Source organism: Myotis yumanensis, unplaced genomic scaffold (genome assembly GCF_028538775.1).
Source record: "Myotis yumanensis isolate MYYU_CA2020_CCGP unplaced genomic scaffold, mMyoYum1.0.hap1 SCAF_11, whole genome shotgun sequence".
Taxonomy (NCBI): domain Eukaryota; kingdom Metazoa; phylum Chordata; class Mammalia; order Chiroptera; family Vespertilionidae; genus Myotis; species Myotis yumanensis.
In genome coordinates, this window is record NW_027223762.1 from 40,355,659 (window position 1) to 40,379,807 (window position 24,149).

A 24,149-nucleotide genomic window follows, 5' to 3' on the forward strand; every position below is an offset into this window, starting at 1 on the left:
ATTGTAGCTATCAGTGTGAACTATAATTTTTATAGCTACAGATATTGATATGAATGATAAAGATATAAATGATAAATTATCAATATGCAGATATAAAATGTGACACATACACATCTATATCTATGTTTCAATCCAGATCTAAATATGTATGAATGTATGTATGCATATACATCCATGTACTCGCTAGCTCTGACCACTGAGAAGGCCTGAGACACAGATACTGCAACAGCAGTGAGCACATCTAGAGACCGGATCCTGCTTTCTGAATACCATTCTCCAGGAAAAGGAGCCATTGCTCCTTGAAGAAATGGCTTGTTCCAGAATTGGAGCAGGGAGATTACAGGAGAGTCTGGCACATCTGTTCTGCTCAATCAGACACTAGAGAAGCGCTCAAGGAGTGATGGGGCACTCACAGGAAACAGTGGGAAGCACGCCCTCTGACCAAACTGAGGACAATTTGTGCATCACATAAATAATGATATTAATGGTTACAACCCACTGAATAAAATAGGAAACCTAGAGTCCATATGACACATGTAAAGAAATAAGTAAATAAATGGGTAAGTAAATAAATAGGTAAGTAAATAAATAAATAGAATACTCAATGAGAAATGGAATATTTACATATTTCCAAAGCATCTCTCAACCAAATCCTTATTGATTATAAAAGGGAAAAAGCGTAACTACAGTGAAAAGCTTGGCAGAGCCACCTTAATCAGTGCTCAGAGTGAGCCTCATAAGGAACAGGACAAAGCTAAGTCACGCACCGTCCGATGCGATGCAATGGGAAGGACATGGCATTGCCTCCGTAATTCTCCTGCCCATGATATATAACCAGAATCTAACCATAGGAGACACCAAATAAACGTAAATGGAGGGACAAAATAACTGGCCTGTAATCTTCAAATGTGTCAAGGTCATTAGAGTGAAGGAAAGACTGCAGAATGTTCCAAATTGCAGGGAATTAAAGAGACGTGACAACTAAATGCAAGAGGTGATTCTGAACTGGGTTCTTTTTCTATAAAGGTCCCTAACAGTTGGCAAAGCACGATTGGGGGCTTAAGAATTAGATGGTAGTAATGTTCATTTCCTGATCTTGTTGGTTGTATTTTGACGATATAGAAGAATGTTCTGGTTTGTAGGAAATACAATTAAGAATTTGATGATAATGTGCATCAGGATGGCACTTAACACTCAAATGGGTCAGAAAAAGAAAGTTATTTGCTCTTTAATTGCAACTTTGGTTTGTCAGGCTGTGCCAGAGTCTTCCTGGATGGCTCATAGCTCCCCCCAGGAATCTTTGGGGGATGTCACTGGTGCTATATGATAAGCTGTAGAAATTGAGTTGGACCACATAGATGTTGTGTTCTGGAGTCTTAAGGGGCAAATAAATAACACCCTTGTTTCCAAGTTCAGATGTGAATGTTAATAACAGACAGGAGCAGACATATGGATGTCAACATATCATCTTTATCACTAATAAAAACTTGGTTGGTTTAGGTGTTTTCCCACATGGACTTCTTAATATTTTACCAACCACCTTATTGGCAGCCCCTTCCCCACAAGGCTGGCCCCTGGGACCTTACCTCACTGCCACTTGCAGAAGATGCCAACACTCTGCACACTCACAGACCCTGATGGGAGACTGGAAGAGGTGAGCTCCCTATGCCACCTCCCTCTCCCACATCACCAAATAGGTAAGATACATATCTTCTAAGAGGAAGGGAGGAGGATGTAGAAAAGCTGGAAGTATGTCTACCATATTGTTTTCTTCCTGAAGAATGGAAGACACACCCTCCCCTTCATGGATACACAATGAGCAGGGGTGTAGTGCTTCCCCCTGCACATCATGCTGCAGTAATGAACCTCAAAACCTTCAATAACAAAAGTATATTTCTTCCTGATAACATGTGCATTACATGTTGGCTGCAGATTTACTTCGTATCATCTTCCTGGGACTAAGGGGGACAGAGTAGCTTCTGTTTGCAACATCACTGTTGCTTTTGACAGGAGGAAAGGGAATATGGTGGAACAAATGCTGATTCCTTAACCTTCTACCCAGAAGTGACACATCCCACTTTTGTTCACATTTATTGGCCAAAACAAGTCACATGGGCAAATCTGACATCAATGGGGCGGGAGATAAAATGCTTCCCTCCCTCCAAAGGAGGGGCAGTCAATATTTGGAAAAGTAATACAGTTTCCTATACTTGCACTGAGAAAAGAGGAGATATGGCTGGTGAGCACACGAAGATGATGTAAATAAATTGTGTGATAAATGGAACAGTTATATGGTAAGAGGGAAACAGCTGGCCTACTGTGAATGTATATCTGCTATCTTATAAACTGGTCCACTTGGCAATTAGGCTGTAGGTCATGGGCAGTAAATAAGTAATTGTGAAGGGCCTTGAACAGCACTTTCCAAAACAATATACTCACTAGGGACAAAGGTTGGCTATCAGCTAACTTAAATAAGAGACGGGCAGAGGAATAGCACACTAATGTAGGGAGGAAAAATAATTTTACTTCTACCCTTCTTAGTTCTTTAGGCTAGTCTAATAATCAAATTGACATGAGACTGATTAACAGGAGAAAATAACCAAATTTATTACATGTGTACACACAGGAAACCATAAGAATATGGGACCTGATGACAAATCAGGCAGTTGAAAGTTATATGTCATCTTGAGCTAAGGAGAAATGGTTTGTACTTCAAAGGTGGCTGAAGGACATGGAAAAGCAAACTTTTGGTAAATAAATATTTGGTGGGTCATCCTTAACAATGGGACAGAGAACGAACTTTGATCAAACAGGCCTTGCTGGGTTCCTCCCTGTCTATCACATTGAGTTCATATTAAACTATAGTTATCTAAGATGATAACGCCCTTCTTAGAGCAGATCTTTTATCTAAATCCTTTTGGGCAGTTAGGGGAAGGTCAAAGGTTTTCTTTGGTCTTTTGTTTCTTAAAAATAATCAATATCCCAAAAGGCATATTTTTGGGTGGCAAATCGCTCACCCTCACAAACAAGAAGGCATTACAATGGGGGATTTATGCGAGGAGATAAAGTGGGCCTTCTTCATAAGGAGATTATTGAATATTGGGGGGATATGATGTGAAGACATATCAGGAGCTTGGAGATGGGCAAGGCATGGCATCAGTCTCCCAGAGGCCTAAAGTGTCCTTGACCCCTGAGTCAAAACACAAGTGGAGGTGCTCTGGCCATAGCTACCTATACCCATAGGTCACCTCCAGTGATGTGAATGGACAATAGTAGCTGTCAAGGGAGATGACCTGACCAAGGAGAAACATCTGGGTGTGGTCCTCCCCAACCTGTCCTAATAGCTCCAGTGGCTGTCCTTCTTTGGGGTCCAGACCACCCACCAGTTCATTTAAGAAATTATTCAGCGCAAGGCCACAGGGTAATTTGGAGCCCAAAAGGCCTTTCGATTCTCTTTATTTTATTCTACTTGCTTAGGGTTCCACTTGCATTCACTTACTAGTAGGTTATTGGGCTGGATTAGAGATAAGAAAAGAATTGAGTGAGGATGTTTGGCTTTCATAACTGTCTCTTAAATAAGGTCTTTTTTTTTTTTTTAAGGATGTGGTCTAACAATGCAGCTGAAGAAATGTTTACTATGTGGTTAAATCTTTTAAAAGTCTAATACAGTTTCTGATTCTGTTCACCAAATTGGCTAAGGTTTCCGTGTTTTTCATGCCCCCACCCCTTGATGGGCTCTTAGATCTGACAGATGGTTTCCTTTTAGAGGCACAGGTCATGTCGACCTGCTTCCTAGATGGTGGGAATGAACATCCCCAAGCCCCCATTCTTGCAGCAATGAATTCAGGCTCTGTGAGTTTAGAGGGAGAGAACTCACAGAGGACAAAGAGGAGCTGTGTGTGTGTGTGCGTGTGTGTGTGTGTGTGTGTGTGTGTGAACATCTGATCTATGCTTGCACAGAAACCTTCTCTCTGGCCTCCTGCAGGCCTCTTTGAGCCACAGCCCCACCTTCCAGAAGAACTGCCCGCATTTACCTTATAAGGCAGAATTGAGCGTTCTCATTTCTCTTGTTAAGGTTATAGGAAGTAGAAACAGCAGGTTCTGAGAGCCTGGCCCAGGGTCACATTTCCACAGTGACTCAGCAAGTCTTCTTGGAAAACAGGCCCCCATGAGGGTGCATATTTTTCAGCAGCCTCTTGGTGATTGGCAGTGGAGGGGTTGCCTGTTGCTCCTGCTGCTTGTTCCAACATGCTTATCTGATCTACCCATTCTCTGGGGTCAATAGACTATATGCCCTGGTCTTTGGAGACACTTCAAGAGGCTCCTGGCCCTAGCCGGTTTGGCTCACTGGATAGAGCGTCGGCCTGGGGACTGAAGAGTCCCGGGTTCAATTCCGATCAAGGGCATGTGCTGGAGTCCATTCATTGTCTTTACTAGCTGAGTTTAGACAGAGACCCCCCAAAAGCTAGTAGCGCTTGAAAGTCCTAGCAAAGGTCAGAACTGTGCACCACCCAGTTAATCTAGGAACCACCCAGTTAATTTAGGTAATAATAGTTGAAGCATCATCCCCACCTTAGTTCACTTAATCCCTTAGATACTTATGTAGATCCTTGTTGATTATTGTTGATCAGATACTCTGCCTATTCCTGGAAATCATTTATTGATGAGCTAATCAGATACTTTGTCTATTCCTGGAAATTGTCTGCTGATCTGTATGTCATTGAAACCTTCTTACCCTAAGGGCTACCCCAGATCAATAAAAGATTGGAGCAGCCTGAGCATGGGTGGAAGTCGTTAGGGACTTGTCCGCCTGGTCCCCCAATATTGCAAAATTATCTCGTGTCTTTTTCTCTCATTTGTTGTGCGGCTCCTCTTTCAGATACCGAACCCTACTCCACGCAGAACGTGGAGGGAGTGTTACTCGACAGGCATGTACCTTGGTTGCAGGCACATCCCCAGTAGGGGGTGTGCAGGAGGAGCTGATCAATGTTTCTCTCTCATCGATGTTTCTAACTCTCTATCTCTCTCCCTTCCTCTCTGTAAAAAATCAATAAAATATATATATATATATATATTTTAAAGAGGCTCCTATAGGTGACTCAAGAGGAACAAAGAGAGGTGCTATGGGCAGGTCGGTGTCAAGTTCAGGGAGGATGTGAGTGAGGCAGGCAGAGCCCAGGGTCAGAGCAGGTGCTCAGCAGCAGGAAGGGCCATTAGGGGGTTATAGGCAGAGCAGAATCCCATGGCAGGGGAGCTTGGGGTAGAAAACAACTGGAGATCCAGGGAAGCAAATGTCCAGGGTCAGGGGGACCTGCAAGGCTGAGTTAAGACCAGGCCTGCAGGCCCTGAGAGACCCGTGAGGCAAGATTCTGGAGCTGGAAGAAGTGAGGGCTGAGCTCAGGTACAAGACCGTGATTGGGCCTGGATGGAAAACAAAGCCCTGTTCATGAGGAATGTGACAAAAGCTCAGTAATAGTGCCAGGAAACAGTCAAAGCAGCACAGTCTCTGAGCTACCAGATCCCTGGCTCAAAGTTGCTGGAATTAGCATGGCCCAGAGCATAATTGATTCCAAAGCTAAGGCCATGGTTGAGTGTGGCTGTGGTCTTGTTGCTCCACAAGGTAGGAACTGATATCTCCTGAAGAGCCATAAGGTCCATGCCTGCCTAACTTTGGATAGCCCCTCACCTGTCTCCTGTTGCTTCTTCCCTCCCCAAACCCTCTAGGTAATCAAATAGAGATGACTACCTGAACCCCGTCTCAGTTCCCCATATCTCAGCATTTGGGTATCAACACACCCAAATGTTCCTGGAAGGTCCTGCCTGCTTTGGAAACCCCACAAACTTCCTATTCAACCCAAGTCATCTCATCCTCGTTTGTCCCCAGTTTCCTCATCTCTAACAAAAATTATTAGCTTGGCAAAGGAGATGCATTGGAGGGGAAACCTGGGGCCATAGATGCCAGCCAGAAGTGAGATGAAGATGATGTTGGGAGAAGAGAAAAGAGAGTGGTGAGATATGCCAACAAGGGAAAATGCACAGGCTTGGCGGCCTAAATTAGTAAATGGAGCTGAGAGACCCATGGAAGGTGATGCCAACATTTTGAATTTAGGGATGATGTTCCTGCACACATTTTTCTGCTATTGCTTTCGATTTTAGTTTCTACTTATTTTGTATTCCTTTCGGATAGTGTGGAGAAGGGAAATCTGGAATCCGCAGTGGGATGTAGCAGAAAGGGCATCTGAGTTGGCATGGAAGGAAGACATGGGCTGTGCATCCTCCTGTAGTGGCTGCATAGCCTGCAGAAGTCCCCTCACCTCTCTGGGCTTTATTTATTCATCTATAAAATGGGGGAACTATCACTTTATTTGCCAATTCTGAGGGAAATAATGTAAATGAAATGTTTGTAAGCTATACAAAATAGGTGCAAGGAGTTAAGGGCAGATAATTACAACCTCTTTCTGTCTGGCTCTTCCGTTATTACTGAGCCTGTTTCACCTTCTGTGCTCCTACACCCACCTGGTGGCTGCTTTGTGAATGGCATGCTACAGTTAAAGGATGGTAAGAAAAAAATGACTAATTTACAAATAAAAAATTATTTGTTATTTCTCCCTAAATTAATTAATACATTCAGTGCATTTCCAATCAAAACTAACTCTTGATTGGATGAGTCTAAATTTATATGGAAAACTGAATGGGCAAGAATAGCCCAGATAAATTTGAAAAATAAGAATAAATGGGGGGGGGGGGGGGAGATGAGAGGAACTGTTATTATGACCTAGTAAAATGCCTGTCACAAATCAATATCCAAAAAATATTTGTAAATAAAGAAAAATAACAAAGAAGTAAAAATAAATATATTGTAAACCTATAGTTCTAAAAACTGTTATTTTTCACAGAAGTAAGCAAACTGATCAATGTAACACAATAGAACAATCTAGAAGCATACCTGTAAATATAGAAATTTCTCATAGGATAAAAATATTATTTCAAGTTAATGGGGAAATAACTCAGTAAATGGGATTGGAACAGCTGGCTGTCCATTAAAACCTAAGTCACACATTCATAAAACTAAATCCTAAATGAACTATTGATCTAAACTTAGAAAATGAAACTACATAGTGTTAAAGGAAAATACTTTGGTCGTATAAAAGGCTTTTAAATCATTTGAAAACACACAAAACTAAGCTTTAAGTGTATGATAAAATTGATTACATCAAACTAAGAAAGTTCTGTGCAATAAAAGACCATAAAACATTTAAAAATATAATTAAAAGTCTGAAAGAAGAGTATTGCAATGAAAGAATAATATGCAAGGAAACTCTGATAAATTAATTTTTAAATGACCCTATTGAAAAGAAGCTCAGTATAAAAGCGATTAATTCACAACAGAAAATCAGGTGATCTATAAATGTATGAAAAGATGTAAATAGTCACATATTAAAGACATTCAAAGTAAAAAAAAATTATGCCATTTTAAGTAATCTGATTGACAAAAATTAAAGACATTTTTTATATCTGTCAGAGTCTGGGGAAGGGGCACTCATTCTCTGTTGGTGAGTAGAGGAATTATTCAATAAACTATGTTTCATCTATGTAAAGGACAAAAGTAGATCTCATAAAACCCAGACCCCCTACAGATAATATTTATTGCTGTAAAATGTGTATACTCATATACTTTGAGTGGAAGTGCAAATCAATGCAATACTTTGGAAAACAATTTGGTATGTGGATCATAAATCACAATGTCCTTCAAATGTTTTGATTTTGATCTACTTCTGTGAGTTTATCTTATAGAAATAATACAAAAGAATAAAAAATGTTGTCACCCAAAGATGTTCATTGCAACATTAAGCAAATAACTATAAAATTATCCTGGATTCATCTAATCTACTCACCACCCCCCAACCTCTTTGAATGATTAATTAAAATATATGATTGTAAAAAAATATTTCTCAAGAGATACATTGATTTATAGAAACTATGTTCATAGATAAAGTCCCAGTGAAAATATTAGGAGGGCTTATGCAAGAATAATCATAGCTTTTGTGAGCATGTTAGGGTCAACTTTATTTTCCAGATGTTTAAAAATATATTTTTAAAAGGACAAAACTGTTTTGATGGTGCTTGTCTGTCTGCCAATCTCTTTTTCTAGATTTGTAGTTTCTGCCTTAAAGAGTCTGGGCCAGAGATTCCACTCTATGGTCTGGCACAGGATAGGTTTCTTCCAGGCCCCAGGGTATGATGGTGACTGGCCATAAGGCCGTCCAGGAGCTCCTGGGCACTGCCCTTGTGCCCATGGCACAGGAGCCAGGTCTGGAATGGATGTGCACTGCCATGTGGATCTGGCATTCTTCATCAACAAGGCCTGTCTGCTGGTGGCTGAGGTCCTTGACAGTTGGTTAATCTGCTGTGGGCTTAAAGCCCAAGTCTGTAATTGAATTATTCTGCTATCTAGATTGAGGATTAGCACCTCTATTGATTTGATGTAGAAAATGGCTCAGAAATCCCCCTTGACAAGCTCTCTCCTTATCAAGAAGCCACTCTGATGTCACCCACTTAGCAATTCTCAGTAAGTGCCTATATTAACTGAAATTAGGTAGGTCCCAATCTCCCCATTGTGTTCAACCCCAAGGGACAAGGCAGCAGTAACTGAGTCAAGCCTGTCCCACACCCCCACTCCAAGGGCCTGTAATGAATCTGACTGGAAGCTCATAAAAACCAGACCCCTTTTCTAACATTATTACTATTACACGGAGATAACAAGTCTCCACATTTCAGTTTTACAGGCCTCTAGCTCATTCTCCACCCAGAGTTAGAAAGGGCCTTTTCAAGACCCTCTGGTGCCCTCCCATGGCATAGCCAGTGGTCGGCAAACTGCGGCTCTTTGGCCCCTTGAGTGTGGCTCTTCCACAAAATACCAACTTCTGCGCATGGGCCACGAAGTTTCAATCACACTGTACGGGCGCGTCCGCACATGGTATTTTGTGGAAGAGCCACACTCAAGGAGCCAAAGAGCCGCATGTAGCTCGAGAGCCGCAGTTTGCTAAGCACTGGCATAGACAATAGAAAAAAACCTCTGACCCAGCCTGTAAGCCCCACCCAGCCGGGCCCCAGGGTCTCTCCAGCAGAGCATTTGCATTTGCCCCACTTCTGCGGGGGACACCTTCTTCTTTCCTCCTCTGGAGTGACCAACCAGTCCCTGTCTGCCTGGCACTTTCCTTTTAACACCAAGGAACCTCTCAGCAGTGTATTCAGGTTTAAACCTGATGGGAGTGGGCTCAAGGGAGGCAGGGAGGAGACACTATGGACCTCTCTTTCAAAGGATTTTCCTCTAAATGTAAGGAAAGAAAAGGAGTGGCACATAGAATGGGAAATGCTGCCAATAGAGGAATTTCTTTCTGGTTTATTTCTGTCATTACTATTGTTGTACCTTGTTTGAATGTAGTTTAAGTAATATCATGTATTTCTGCTTATGGGAATAATTCAGAAGAGACGTGAAAGTGGAAGAAACAGGGAAGAGGAATTGATAAGAGATGGAGAAGTGCACGAATGGGAGGGAAGGAATGGGATCTAGAACCTAAGCAGAGGTGAATTTAGCTGGGACTACAGAGGCCCAATGTTTAGCAATAGGAGACAAATTAGAGTCTACACACATGGGGGCTGACATGGTGGTGGGAGCGCATGGAAGTTCTTTTCAGGTCACTTCCATATTCTCAGTGAAATAAAGAGCAAGGCTCATTAGTCAATGTTTAACCCCTAGAGTGCCGGGGAGTGCGATCACGCTCCTCCTGCAGTGCCACTATTAGATGCTAGTAGTTCACTCTTTATTGACAGATGGCACCTAAGTGCAGATTACTTATGATGCCGAATGTTTGTAGTTCTAAAATTGACCACTGGCATTTATCTGCCTAATTTTTTACAGGTACTGCGATTTTATGAAGTTAACTCAGATTTTGTAGCCCTAAAGCTTCGAAATGGCGTCCAGTTCTAAGTCTGCCTTTATTAGTGACTAGAGGCCCTGTGGGAAAAAGAGAATCTTTGAGGCAGTGGTTCTTAAGCTCTTTAAGATTCCTTTGAAAAATTTGACTTGGGGTACAAAACTCCTCTGTACCCACAAATAAAGTTTTACATGGAATTTCAGGAGGCTTACTTTAGAACCATCCAGGTAGATAAGATTTCTTGTTTTTTAAAAAGCTCTATTGTGAAAGTTAACTTTGAAAAAGATAATGTCAGCTGCCTATCAAGATAGGGTACACCAGCCCAGCCAGCGTGGCTCAGTAGTCGAGCATCCACCTATGAACCAAGAGGTCATGGTTCGATTCCTGGTCAGGGCACATGCCTGGGTTGTGAGCTCAATCCCCTGTGTGAGGTGTGAAGGAGGCAGCTGATCAACGATTCTCTCTCATCATTGATGTTTCTCTCTCCCTCTCCTTCCTTTCTGAAATCAATCAAAATGTATATTTTAAAAAAAGATAAGGTACACTGGATCCTGGATGCAATTTCATCATCTGGAATGAACTTCAGGAAGAAGTGGGAGCCATCAAGCAATTGCAAGTTGGGTAGACATAACGATAAGTAACTCATGATAGATGCAAGATGCAGCAAGATAAGGCTTTCTCGGAGATTGTACCTGCTTAGGAAATGCAGGCTCAGGGGTGCCTGCTTTGGAGAAAGTATTCGGGTCTGGGATCAGGGAGGACAAAAGAAAAGGCAGAGAGAACATCCAGGAAAACAGCCAGAAAAGGAAGAGATAACAGAGCAGCATGGGGCTGGGCAGTCAGGGTCTGAGAAGGCCACATCTGGGTTTCAGGATGTACATATGGTGAGATGAGGGCGGTAAAGGGGTCTGGGAGGAGACAATCCGAGGGCAGAGAAAGAAGGGAGTGGGTATGGACCTTGAAAACAGCCTTAGGAAACCAATGAAGACACTCCTAATTGAACAAAGGCGTGTCAAACAAGTGGCACCTGGACAAAGTCCAGCCTCACTGTGTATCAGATTCTGGAAAGGACAGCTAATTAGAAACAATCAAACCAAACAAAACAAGAATATCAGGAGGAGAGTTGCTTTCTGGCAGAAATTATGTGATTGATTATTGCCTTATATTTTTCATTTCTTAGCGATTAGGGAAGAAATACAAGAATAGAGGGGCCTGAGCAAAACTTTGTGAATTAAAAAAAGAACACCTCAGTTGTGATGCCCAGTGTGTTCTCAAAGTTGGAAAGGTTAGTAAAATATCAATACCGTTACAGGGATGAATATAAACATCTGAATTCCAAGACAAAACTAGAAAAATGTAAAATAAGGATGAGGAAGTTTCTGGTTTGCAGCAGGTGGCGGGTACATTACAGAAAAAAATCAAAGGGTGTTTATCAAACACCAGGCAAGGGATCCGGGCAAAGGAGTCCTGCTCTTGCCAGAGGTTCCAGGATACAAGATAAAAGGCAAACAACTTTGCAGACTCCTGGCTTTTGTTTTCCTTTTTCTTCACCCCCTACCCCTAATAATCCAGAGACAAAAATATTAATGCCTCTCTGCTAATCTCATAATTGCACTATAATTAGAGTTTATAGAGAGGACCATTTTTCTTTGTTATGCATACTACTGGAGGCCCAATGCATGAAATTTGTGCAAAGAGCTCAGCTGATGCTGCCACAGTGGCTGCCTCGCCCCCGCCTGCCACGGCAGCCAGCCGGGGCCTCTGCCTACCAAGGCAGGGCAGCTTTGTCCAGAAGGTCATCCAGAAGGACACCCGGTCTAATTAGTATATTATGCTTTTATTATTATAGATTCTGTTCAGATTTTAAATGTCTTCCTCTTCACATTACTATTAAATACTTGATTCCGTGACTTGCCATTAAATAAATTGAGGGGAGTGATTAACTGGGGAGCTTATATGCATATATGCATAACCCATGGATATAGACAATAGGGTGATGAAGGCCTGGGAGGGGCAGGTACAGGGTGGAGGGGGTCAATGAGAAGAAAAAAGCACAAAAAAGGGACATCTATAATACTTTCAACAATAAAGATAATTTTTAAAAAAATTCCACAGACACTGCTAAGTATCCTAGAAGAGAGAGGGTGGAATAATACACCATCAATGCAGTCCATTCATTCATTTGTTCATTCATTTAACAAATGTATTTTTTAAGTACCTACTCTGTGTCAGGTACTGTTCGAAATACTATATATTAGAACAACAACAGAGAGTAAAATCTCTAATCCTATGGAATTTATAGTCTAGGAACACAAATGTGCAATTTAATAGCCTGATCAGACAACTAAATAAGTAAATACAGCACAATGAAGAATATAAGTAGAAAAAACACACAGCACAAAACTGTGATATTTTGAATGAAGAGAGATCGTGATTGGCTAGGAGTGAAGAAAGGCTGGGGAGTGGGGCACTGTGCAAATCAGCCTTGAAGAAGGCATAGGAGAAAGAAGTAGGGTAAGGAGTCTGCAGGCGTGAAGTGGGACTGGAGTTATGAAAGCATGGGCTGTAAATGGGGAACACTGGGGAGCCAGATGTGGTTAGCATCTTGGCATAGGTTGGAAAGAACAGGAAAACAGGGGTCCAAATCCTGGAAGACCTCAGAAGACTTTTGAGAAGTAAAGTAGCAAGACTGTAAGAGTTTGTGGAATAGACTGGAAAATAGAAGAGAGAATGTAGAGCAAAAGGGAGGTGCTTTCCAAACTTTGTTTTGGCCAAAGCTCATTCCTTTAATGAGACTCCATGGTTTGAATATATTGATTATTCCATTGTGCACATGGCTGTTGGCCTTTGCAGAACTAAATACAGATTTGAATATGTGGCTGATTAGTTTATTTAATTTACATGTCAATATTTTAACAAGCATTCAAACATCATTATAATAATCATTTCCTTTAATAATAGACTCATTTACAGGAGTAAGATAATCTAAACATTTTGTTATTGCTCACCAGAGACCCCAACGAATTGAAAAGCATGATCCCAGAGCCTAGTCCTACAGGGAGAATGTTTGAGGTTGGGGGGAAGTTAAATGACATCCACACCCCCTCATACCAGATGCTCATGAGTGAGGAATTAGAAGTGAGAGAGTTTGCACACCTCATGGCTTTCTGATTTCTTGAGGCCTTATTTTCTGACTCCAGTCTCCATTTTGTTTGCATTCTTATCTAAGTGCCCCTTCTCTTTCAGACATGTCCATGATTAGAAACACATTTGGGGCCATCTCTGGTTCTGCCTCTATGACACAACTACCTTTATTTTTGTTCCCTGTACTCCTCAAACCTGGACTTAGGGATCGGAGGAGTGGTGTTTGGCTATCTGTGACTTTAATGATTCCGGGCCCCTGTTTGCCTAGGGAGAAACTCCAAGAAAATTAGCTGCTCCGCCTGGTAATCTGAAAAGCAAATTATAGACGGGGACACGAAAGAAGAACTTTTGTTCCTCAAGACCCTTGCTCTGTTAATCTACAGCTTAAAGTTAATGAGCCCCAAAAGCAGTCCATTGTTGGGGGAAATGGGTATAGTTGAAGCCTTTGAAATCCACAGACCAGGATTCAAATTTAAACTCTGCACTGATAGAAGTGGTTACTGCAGATCTGGGATTGGGCCTCGGTTAATGAGAGTTAGTCCACAGATTGCTTGTCCTCATCTATAAAATCAGTTAACAATTGCTGCTCCTCCTAACTCACAGTTGGTAATAAGAAGCAAATGAAGTCATAACAATGACAGTGATAAAGTGTCTTACTAATATATACAATTGCATTTCCCTTTGATATCCTGCAACTCACAAGCCTTCCTGTTTTCTCTCCTGGTGATTTCTGCATCATTTTCATTAAAGAATTCACACTGGATTTTAAGATCCCTTCTGGATGCTAATTTAATTGCTCTATAGCATTTCTCACAAAACAAATGGTTTAACTTTTAGTTCTTCCACATTTCCACAACTTCCTTGGATACAGCACTTGTCGTTTCATTAGTCCCTGAAAGTTATTCTTTTATTTTTAACTTTATTGAGGAATAATTGACAAGTATAACTATATACATTATATTAGCAAATATTTTCTGCCATTCTGTAGGTCACCATTTTAATTTATTGACTGTTAAGACCTTGATCTGAATAGCTAAAGCAATCCTGAGAAACAAGAACAGAGCTGGAGACATCACACATCCTGATTTCAAACTATATTACAAAGCTATAGTAAGCAAAACAGTATAAATAATGTTGGGAAAATTGGATCTCTACATGCAAACTAATGAAAGGCATTTCTTTGATCTATTTTACTTATTCAATCACTAACTGTTGAATATGTGCTCTGTGCATGCTTTTCAAGTACAGACAGTAATGGAGATAGGGGTATGATATTTGAGCCTTGGGTCACCTGATAGTCCCCAAAGCCCATCTACTTCAGGTTCCCATTGCTGATTTACATTTAACATTATAAGGTCTGAGATGTCTGTCTTTCCCCTTTGACCACTTTTGTGACTAAGCTCATCCATAAATTTATCTTCTCTCAGAAAAAAAAATGATCTGTTTGGTTCTTGCCATCTGGACTTTGATCCAGGTAGTCAGGTCACTACCAATCAAGAGCTTGAGAAAAAATAAGATCTTAAATGAAAAGGCCTGAATTGGTGCTTGACTCATCATAGAAAGGGGTTCTCATGGTCTTAGGAGTTCAAGAGCTGGTCAAATGGTCCTTTATGGGAAAAAAAGAGCCCTTAAATGAAAGCTGGCAGGAGAGAGACAAGCCATACAGTGAAAGCAAAATATCAGAATGTCAAGGAAGTCAGCTAGAGGCGGATGTTTGATGAGGTAAAATGAGGCCAGCTTGGTGGGTGGGCAGAGGGCATTGAAAGACCAACCATGTGATTTTGGGTTTGGATGAAGAGTTAACCAAATTGTTTTTCAATCTAATCTTATAATTCCAATCTGCCTCTTTTGGCTTCATAAGGTATTTCTCAACCCTCCACTGTTTGTATAGAACTTGTCTGGAATTGAGAAGTTGAAGGGTAAACTCACTAATGGCATATCAGGACCATTCTGCAGAATCTAATTTTTGCAATTCTTACCTTAGTTGTTAAGGTCATGGGCATGCCAGCCCACAAAGAGTTGTTCATATGCCATGTTTGCCTTGGAACCAGTAGAGGTAGCACAGTAAAAAGAAAATATTTAGAAGTAGTTAAAGAAAAGTGATAACTGTGATTACATAAATTTGCCTTATTTCCCCTCTGAATGGCATCCGGATTATGGTTAACTACCCAGAGTCCTTTATTATGGCAATAATTGAAAAGTCCAGAACTATATAAACCAGACTTAGAAAATAAATGGAACATAGAAAATTCTATTATGCACACAGTTGCATGGGGTCTGCAAGAGAGGCAATATGAAAGACCTTGTAAGTATATTTTCTGATTTCAAATGCAGATGATTATGTTTTCAGAATCAAAATTGCCAGGGAGCAGTTCTTTTTTCCTTCCTGTGGACTCTTCAAATTAAACCCAAATAGAATTTCTAATCATTAATTTGATACATAACCTCTCTGTTGGCAAACCTCTCTGTTTTGGGATACCCATCGGAATGATGGGTATTTCCCAAGAGACCTGATAACTAATTTCTTAAAAGTCAAGAATCTTTGCGGGTTGAGTAGATATCCATATTTTAGGGTTCTCTCTTGCTAGATTGATTGTATTTAAAAATTGCCAGTGAATGGGGAGTTTCACATGTATTTGATATATGGCCCCAACTCTCAGAATAGTTTAATAAAATATTACTGCTATCTGCATCTCAAGTATCTCCTTGATTGATCCCATTGCATTATGATTAGTGTTCATAGAGGAGCTGTTTTCTTTTCCTTTGAAGATGAACCTCACTTTTATGGTGTCATGGCATGTGGCGTACTGCATAGGGTATTGTGAAGATGGGGAAGGAGGTTGTCGATTTTTGTTTATGTTTAAGTGCACTTAAGCTGAGTGACCCTTCAGTAGAGAAAGGTTCACTGTCACATACTCTTATCCTGGCTTGTTCCTGCCCTACTAGTTCCCTTTCGCTTACTCTCTGATGCCTGGAATTCCCTCAACAGGTAAGGCAAGCCATGCCAAGAGAAAATGAGTCACTGAAAAGATCTCAAGAACTAGTGACATTTAAGTAAAATCTATTTCCAAGTGAGGCGTAAATAAGTGGTGCCTGGTCCTTTCTTCTCAGGCAAGGTGGGAGAGAAAGGAAAGGAAAGAGGAGAACAGCAGTGCCTTAGAGGAGGAGGGGGGAGGGAGGGTAAGGGGAACAAGGAGGAGTCCCCAGTGGTTAGGAGAAGAGAGGAATGTATAGAAAGGGAAGACTGAGAACCTGAATTATCACTTATTTTATGATTTGGGTTAATGTGGTCCTGTCCTATGTGCAGGTAAAGTGGTTGGTAAGATGCCTAATAATTCAGCCCAGTCATTTGACAGTAGATATAGAGCAAAACAAAAGAGGTTCTTGAGCGAACAATAAACTTTTCCCTTCTGAGTAGATACACTCTGTATCAGCCACACCAAACAGTCCTCTGGTGCACATTGGGACCCCAGGGGTGCACGAATCTGTGAAAATAATTTTAAGAAGGCTCCAACTTTGGGAGCCCTTTGAGTTCCAGGCTCTAGACTCACCTGAGACTAAGGTAACCACGGTGCATTAATATTTGTTTCTATTTCAGATTGTGTCTTCCATCCTAGTGACTTTCCTCCTAACTCCAACCTTGGCCCTGACGGTGAGTGAGCGTGGAGGGACCCAACCTGTGTAGTCTTCCTCAAGCAGAAGTTTTTCATAAGTTATAATCCAGGGTGACTTTTCTCAAATGTCTTATGGGTGTCCCTGTAAACCTGCAAGATATGGGCAAAGAGGAAACCCTGGACTTTCAACTCTTCTCCTTGTTGCTTGGTTTTCTCTAGACCATCAGTGACAGCCACCCTCTGAGTGGGTCTGTGGGGACCCAGAGCATCCACGTCAGTGCCTTCCGAGGTATGGTCAGCGTCCGAGACAACAATGTTTTGAGTGAATGGGATGGACACATGGACTACAACAATGTAAGATGTGGAACACGTTTGTCACAATCCAAACTTTAGCCTTACACTTTGCCAGAGAGAAGAGGACACTGTCTACATTTGCCTTCTCTAGGTTTAGGCTCTCAATTGTACTACCTGTCTCTAGGTCAGGGACTAGCCTTCCTGCCATTGTGTGACTTTTTTCTGATCTAGCAACTGTAGGAGGAACTTCTGTAGTCTGTAGGGGTCCCACACCTGTTTGCTTCCTGTGAGCTGCTGACTTCACAGGGCTCATGGAAGTCTCTGAAAATAAAGAGCCATTTAAAGGACGCCTATTTCTTATAAGTGGTATGTACTATAAGAGTTCTTTTGTCTTGATCTCAGATTTTAACCAGTTTATTTACAAAGAAGGATGATTTACTTTCACTTTTAGAAATATTGCCTTAACCTGCCTGCCTGTGTCCTTAGATAGTAAGACGTGGCAGAAAGATGCAGGATTAGGAAGCAACTGCCTATGACCTTGGCCTGGCTCTCTGATAGAAAAGCTCTACAACCACAGGGACATCACCCAGCCTTTCTGTGCCTGGGTCTTCTCATCTGCATCCAATAGCTCCCTTCCATACCTGAAAGGACTCTGGAAAGTAAGAACCCACAGTCCTCTCTCCGGCCCAGACAACCCTCCGACATCCAGCCACTGCTGGTTAGAAGTCCCTCCGCCTGTCTTCACATTGGACATCTCAGGACAGACACCTCAAATGCAGGCTTTCTCTCTGCTCCCACTTGTATCTACTACCATGCTCTCTTTCCTGAATACATTCTCCCTCACTCTTCACCTAACCTGCCTCTGACTTCCTCAAGGAGATATCTCCTGAACCCTCCTAAAGGGAATGCAGGTTAGTGATTTCCAACTCTGTGTTAACCCCTAGAAACTTCTTTTTCAAACAATACATTCCATAGAATTCCATTATATAGAACAGAAGAAGTCAGAACTGCTCTGGCTAGGGGAGGGAGACACAGGTGAAGTATTCTTAGGCTAAGTCAGACACAGCCAGAGACACACTTCTATGATCCAAAGCTTAGAGAAGCCAAATGACAGTCTCAGGGCCACATGGAGGGGCAGTTGGTGGCAGACACAGGCCTAGAATCTGAGTCTAGAAGGTATGACCCAAAGATCCTAATCAGCCCGTACATTCAGAGAACATTCTGTAATGCACAGGATGCTTTCACGTAGTATCTCGTCTCATCCTCTCCTCATCATGACAACCCTGTGGTGGAAGGCCTATCATTTCTTCTTTACTGATGGGGAGGCTGAGGGTCATGGAGGCAGCTGAGGACCGAATGCCAGATCAGGACCTTAAAGTCAGCTTTGTTACCTGGCCTCTCTCCCACCAGTCTATCAGTAGCGTGTAGCGTGTCCTGGAAGATTCCTTCCTGTGCCTGCAGCAGGGACAGTGCCACATGGCCCTCAGAAGCAACAGGGCTCTGTGCGCATTGCCAGTCCTGCTGCTGGCTCTTCACTCTGGCGCCCAGGGGTGCTCTCTCTGGGGTGCTCTACATCACAGTCTAAAGAACAGCTATTTGCCAGCTTTGATGGGGAGTAGGATCCCACTAATACTGTGACTGATGAATGACATGGTTCTGCTGTGTTGCTTTAAGGATCTCTTGGTGGCTAAGATATATAACAAGATGGCTTGTGTCTTGGCCAAGATGGACCAAGCTGTCTTCCCAACTTTGGATGACATTATCAAGGCCCTGGACCACCAGGTAAGTGAGACAGCTCCTTGTGGTCCCCTCCTAGGATGGTGTATTCCAACTCTGCATCCCGACCTCCTGGGACAATACACACAGAGAAAACTTGGTTCATGCTTGTGCTTAATGTCCATGAAATCCTACCACCATACAAAGGACCCCAAGTCCAGTCCATGGCCCACTTAAGTCAAATCATAACCTGACCAATAAAAATGCCATGCAATGACATAATTTTGATGTATTCCAAAGGGATGTGAGCTACACGTTAGTGAATATAAATTGTTGACTATAAGTATTAGAGTAAATTAATAGAGTGCTCACATCCCTGTGCCTTCTCTCCTTCCCTGCACCAACCCCCGCCCATCACATACATACATACCATCTTTAGATGAAAATAAACCAGGCCTGCTGAAACTATCTTTCTCTCAGCCTCTTAAATGACAAAGATAGCCAAACATGCTTCCATTTGCTTTTGTAACCTGCCCAGATCATTTGAGCAACATTCATGTCCATGGCAGGAGAATCACTGAACTTGGGAAAAAATGCACTTTGGGTCACATAGAAAAAGAGGTAGAAAGTTGTCCACTCCTCTGGTTTATAGCTAGTAAAAACTTAATATACAAATGACACATAATTTAAAAACTATTCTATATTATCATCACTGCTGAGAAAAGCTATGGAGGCTGGAAAGTTGTGGAATTAGGAAGGGTAAAGAAATACAAAACCAGTAACAAAGACACACAGGCTCATTCACAGATTTTTCTGGAGTAATATCATCCCCTTGTGGCCAGAGAAGATATTGCAGCTAAAGACAAAACACAAGGACAAGTTTGGGTTTACAGCTATTTCTGTAAAATGAATCACCCAAGTGTGCTGAAATACGTTCCTTGTCTCTTCTTCCTTGCTGTACCGTCTCCATATACTGTCTCACCACTTTCAAATACCACCTCTTCCAGGGTTTAAAGCATTATCCATCCACGCGTGGCCTGACCTACACTGTTTTACCCACCCGGGTCAAGAACTTGGCACAGTATGGAATGGCTATCCAGGACATGTGCCGAGAGGTCCCTACCTACTTTGCCCAGCAGCAAAAAGAAGGTGTGTTAGGAATTTAACTAGAAACCAAAGACCTTTGGTGAGACAAAAGGTGCAATACAATTTTTAGGTCATTGGACAATTCTAATGACATTTTTTGGGTCTATTCCATTTCTTTGCTACTGGGTAGAAAAGTAATGTGGCCTGGGATATATTTCCCCTGGTGGCAGAGATGTTCTGCTGTCATCAGGGCTCACTGAGAACAGGAAGCAGAGTGAACTTAGCTTTCCCAGATGGTTGAGGGCCGCCATCTCATCATTTGACAGTTGGTAGACACCCTCACTCAACCCAAAGCTTCATCAACTCCTGCCCAAGTCACCCAGTGGCTGATGTCACACCATTACAGGTCCATCGCTTTGGGGTTCTCAGTCCTCCTCTTTCTCAGGCTTCCCAGAGGTTGGAATGCAGGACCCTAGTACTTGTAGACAGCACGGGGAAGGAGCACCTCAGAGGCTGGCACCGCTGCTGGGGATGTGGTGGGGATCAGTGGTGGTCGGCTTGAAAAGCTACCACATAATATCTCAAAACTACCTGCTACTCCAGATATAGTCAGTAATCTTTTCCCATTAGGCTAGTGCCAGTCACTTACATCTTAGTATAAATTAACCCAATGAACAAGGCTTTTTCATAACAAGAAGATCCAGCAGGAAAACAGGGAGAACTTGAGGGGCTGGGGATTGGGAGTATGATTACAGGTCAGTAGAAATAGAAAGGGGGGATGTGGGGCCCATTTTGCAGCACAAGGGAGAGCTCCCATTTTAGTCCCATTTTAGTCTCTTGCTAGTAGAGCTCTCCTGAGCATCACATCGGTTTAGGTGCGGGATGTAAGATATCCACTCTACTTTGAGGTCTGAAAGTGATTGAGTAATTATTTTGTAAAATGCTCCTCTTTTTTCTTAAAGGTACCGCACTGTCAGTGGACCCTGATTCATGTTTTGAAATCCAACTTCTGTACTTTATGGGGATCTCCATCTGCGGGGAGATCCCTGGGCTCTGAAGCTCCAGGTCCGCCATGTGGAGAATGGACCCGCCTAGACGGGGCTACTGGCCTGAAACCAGCACTTAGGGGCTCAGCACTCCCATCTGCCAATAAAAAGCTCCTTGTTTCTACCTTCTACCTTTTGACCCAAGATCCAGCTTTGTAACCTGGAACTTTGGGTACAGTTTCTCCTTCTGAGACAGAACAATAAAGTTTCTTGCCTCACTGGTCTAGCAGATGATGGTCTAGCCCTCCTGCCTGCACTGTCCTCTCTCGAGTTGCTGGCATCCCCCTCCACGTGCATTCCACAAAACTGCATGCCTGTATGATGTGAAGGAGGAGGGGCCTCTCCCAGAATGTGTCAACGCTAAAGGCCTCTCTCAGGGTGTCCCTCACTAGTAAATAATACCTTGATAAATAAATAACAAAAAGATGCTAGCCACAGCATAGATCAGCCGTGGGCAAACTACGGCCCGCAGGCCGGATCCCGCCCGTTTGAAATGAATAAAACTAAAAAAAAAAAAAAAAGACTGTACCCTTTTATGTAATGATGTTTACTTTGAATTTATATTAGTTCACACAAACACTCCATCCATGCTTTTGTTCCGGCCCTCCGGTCCAGTTTAAGAACCCATTGTGGCCCTCGAGTCAAAAAGTTTGCCCACCCCTGGCATAGATAATCTGTCATGTCTGAGGCCATATGTCAGATTCCTGCAAATTGGTGCTAAGTGTCTATGAAAGCCTATTCACCATGGTAACCCAGCCTGCACCATGCAAACCCCTAAGAGAGATCCAAGTGAAATTAGACCTCCAAGGCCTCCCCTTGGAACTGGTCTAAACCTTCTTAGTGGTTTAGATACCTTAGTGGTAAGACCTAGCCATTTCTCTCTGCTACAAATGAATAAGGGGCCTGGTCTCTTAGCACTGGTTCTTTAACTGTCCATTACTGGGGCTGGGAGGGACAGAGACAGCTCCACTCCCACCACACAGAGCATCCCTGGCTCCCCTTACCTTAGACACAAGAATGAAAAGAGGAAGGACTATTGAAGAAGATACAGATGCAGATGGCCACAGAGGTTGTGTTGGAGTTAGGAGCACTTTAAATAGGGTGGGACTGGGATGGGATTGGCCAGGGAGTGGGGAGGAGTGCAGCGAGTGGGAGAACTCTGGGTGATCTCAGCACCAATTTGCAGGAGACAGAGCTGAGCACCAGCGCTGTAAAGTATGATGTGGTGTGGCTACCTACAGCCATGAATGGAAAGGCAATTGCAGAGAAAGGTCCAGGATAAACCTCTGGGCTTAATTAGGGTGTGTTTGGACAGACCAGATGCTTGGAACCTAAGGATTTGGTCGCATGCAGCTTGTTGAGGATGAGGAAGGTGGAGATATGTGCATAAACACATTCAGAGTGGAGGCATCAGATGTGACAGGCCAAGTCTGAGCAGGATTAACTGACTTAGAGAAAGCAGTCATGAAAGAGTAGAACTCACAAGTTCGTTTTAAGAGTGGGAATCTCTATATATAAAAGCCTAAACAACCATTCGACCATCCGACCAGTAGCTATGACGTGCACTGACCACCTGCAGGGACTGGGCTAAAATTGGCAGTCCGACATCCCCCAAGGGGTCCCAGATTGCAAGAGGGCACAGGCCAGGCCAAGGGACCCCACCAGTGCACGAATCTGTGCACCAGGCCTCTAGTATCATTATAAACATTGACGAGAATAATACATCTCTGAGCATTGGATTCCAAAGGAAGTTAACAATTAAAATACCATTTTTTACCACTCCCACCCCTACCAATCCTGGCCACAGGAATAAGTATGTACCCCTAAGTTATTCTGTTATGGTCCCTTCCAGACGATTTTAAATTTGAAATTCAAACAAGAGGAGCCTCTTTCTTTCTGACAATGATGCTGGGAATATGGGGACCTTGTGGCATCTGCTCTCCTGGAGAAAGCTAATGTAAGATTCTGAGGCTAATGTGGAGGGAGAAAGAATGTTGAGATGGGTAGGGGAGGGAACGAGTCTGGCCACCTTAAAGTTCCCAACTCTAGCCACCCAAGACCAGAATATCCCTATCCTCCTATACTAAGCAGGGACAATGAATTCCACTGCATCTAGCCTCTGTGAATTAGATTTGGGTTCTATCACTTGCAAACACTAAGATTCCAGCTAGTACACTCTATCATTCATTTTGCACTTTAATGTATACTCTTTTACTATTGTTACAAATGTTTTCGATAAATTTCTCACTTCCCCAACAAGAAAATAACTTTATTGTCTATGGCAGTTTTGTCTTGGGCCCCTTCCTCTAGCATGCCTAACCCAGTGCTGACCCACTGTACGTGCTTTAAATGTATTCAGTAATGGTTATTAAGAAGAACAGTGTTAAGCCCTGCCGGTGTGGCTCAGTGTTTGAGCATTGACCTATGAACCAGGAGGTCACGGTTTGATTCCCAGTCAGGGCACAAGCCCAGGTTGTGGGTTCGATCCCCAGTGTGGGGGGTGCAGGAGGAAGCCAATTAATGATTCTCTCTCTTCAATGATGTTTCTATCTCTCTCTCCCTCTCCCTTCTTCTCTGAAATCAATAAAAATATATTTTAAACAAAGAAGTACAGTGTTTGGAATAGGAGCATTTGATGATCAGTCAACATGAGAACCAGCTACAATGTGGGTCGCGACCCCTTTGGCGGTCGAACGACCCTTTCACAGAGGTCGCCTAAGACATCCTGCATATCAGATATTTACATTACAATTCATAACAGTAGCAACATTACAGTTATGAAGTAGCAACGAAAATAATTTTATGGTTGGGTCACAACATGAGGAACTGTATTTAAAGGGCCAGAAGGTTGAGAACCACTGAGCTACATGATCTGGAAATTTGCCCACATTATGCAATTTCTTTGTCATATCGGAAATTGCTTCCCTTCTATATAGGGTTCTTACTTCTGCTGAGATTTTCAGCAAAAGTTCCCTGGGTGAAGGGTGTTCCAACCTCCTTCTCTCCTGGGACAAAATACATCATGATAGTGTTTATTAAGGGTGAGTCTACTGTGTTGATGAGCTAAAAGGCATGTGAATGGCCCTCAAAGCTTAGTGCTTTGTCAGAGGGGATAGTTTCCTTCATCTGAGTAGTCAAGTCTTTGCTAAGGGTACTCCAAATCCATGCCCCTTCACTAGGTGGAGGTTAGTGCCACCTGAGCCCCTGCTTCCCCCCCGGGCTGCCCTAGGGTGTTGGACAGACAAAGGGGCAGCTGGTCAGTGAACAGATGCAAAGATGGAGATTTGCACCCACAACGAGCCTGTATGTGA

General features: G+C 42.6%; 1 protein-coding gene across 1 annotated transcript; it reads left to right on the forward strand.

Annotated features, from left to right (window-relative positions):
- Positions 1-15,284: 15,284 nt before the first annotated feature.
- Positions 15,285-21,067, forward strand: LOC139019445 (gastrokine-3-like). The gene is made up of 6 exons (XM_070428457.1): positions 15,285-15,387; positions 16,681-16,734; positions 16,916-17,050; positions 18,665-18,772; positions 19,714-19,855; positions 20,755-21,067. Exons 1-6 carry the CDS (start codon positions 15,376-15,378, stop codon positions 20,847-20,849), a joined length of 546 nt encoding a protein of 181 aa, XP_070284558.1. The 5' UTR covers positions 15,285-15,375; the 3' UTR covers positions 20,850-21,067.
- Positions 21,068-24,149: the final 3,082 nt, after the last annotated feature.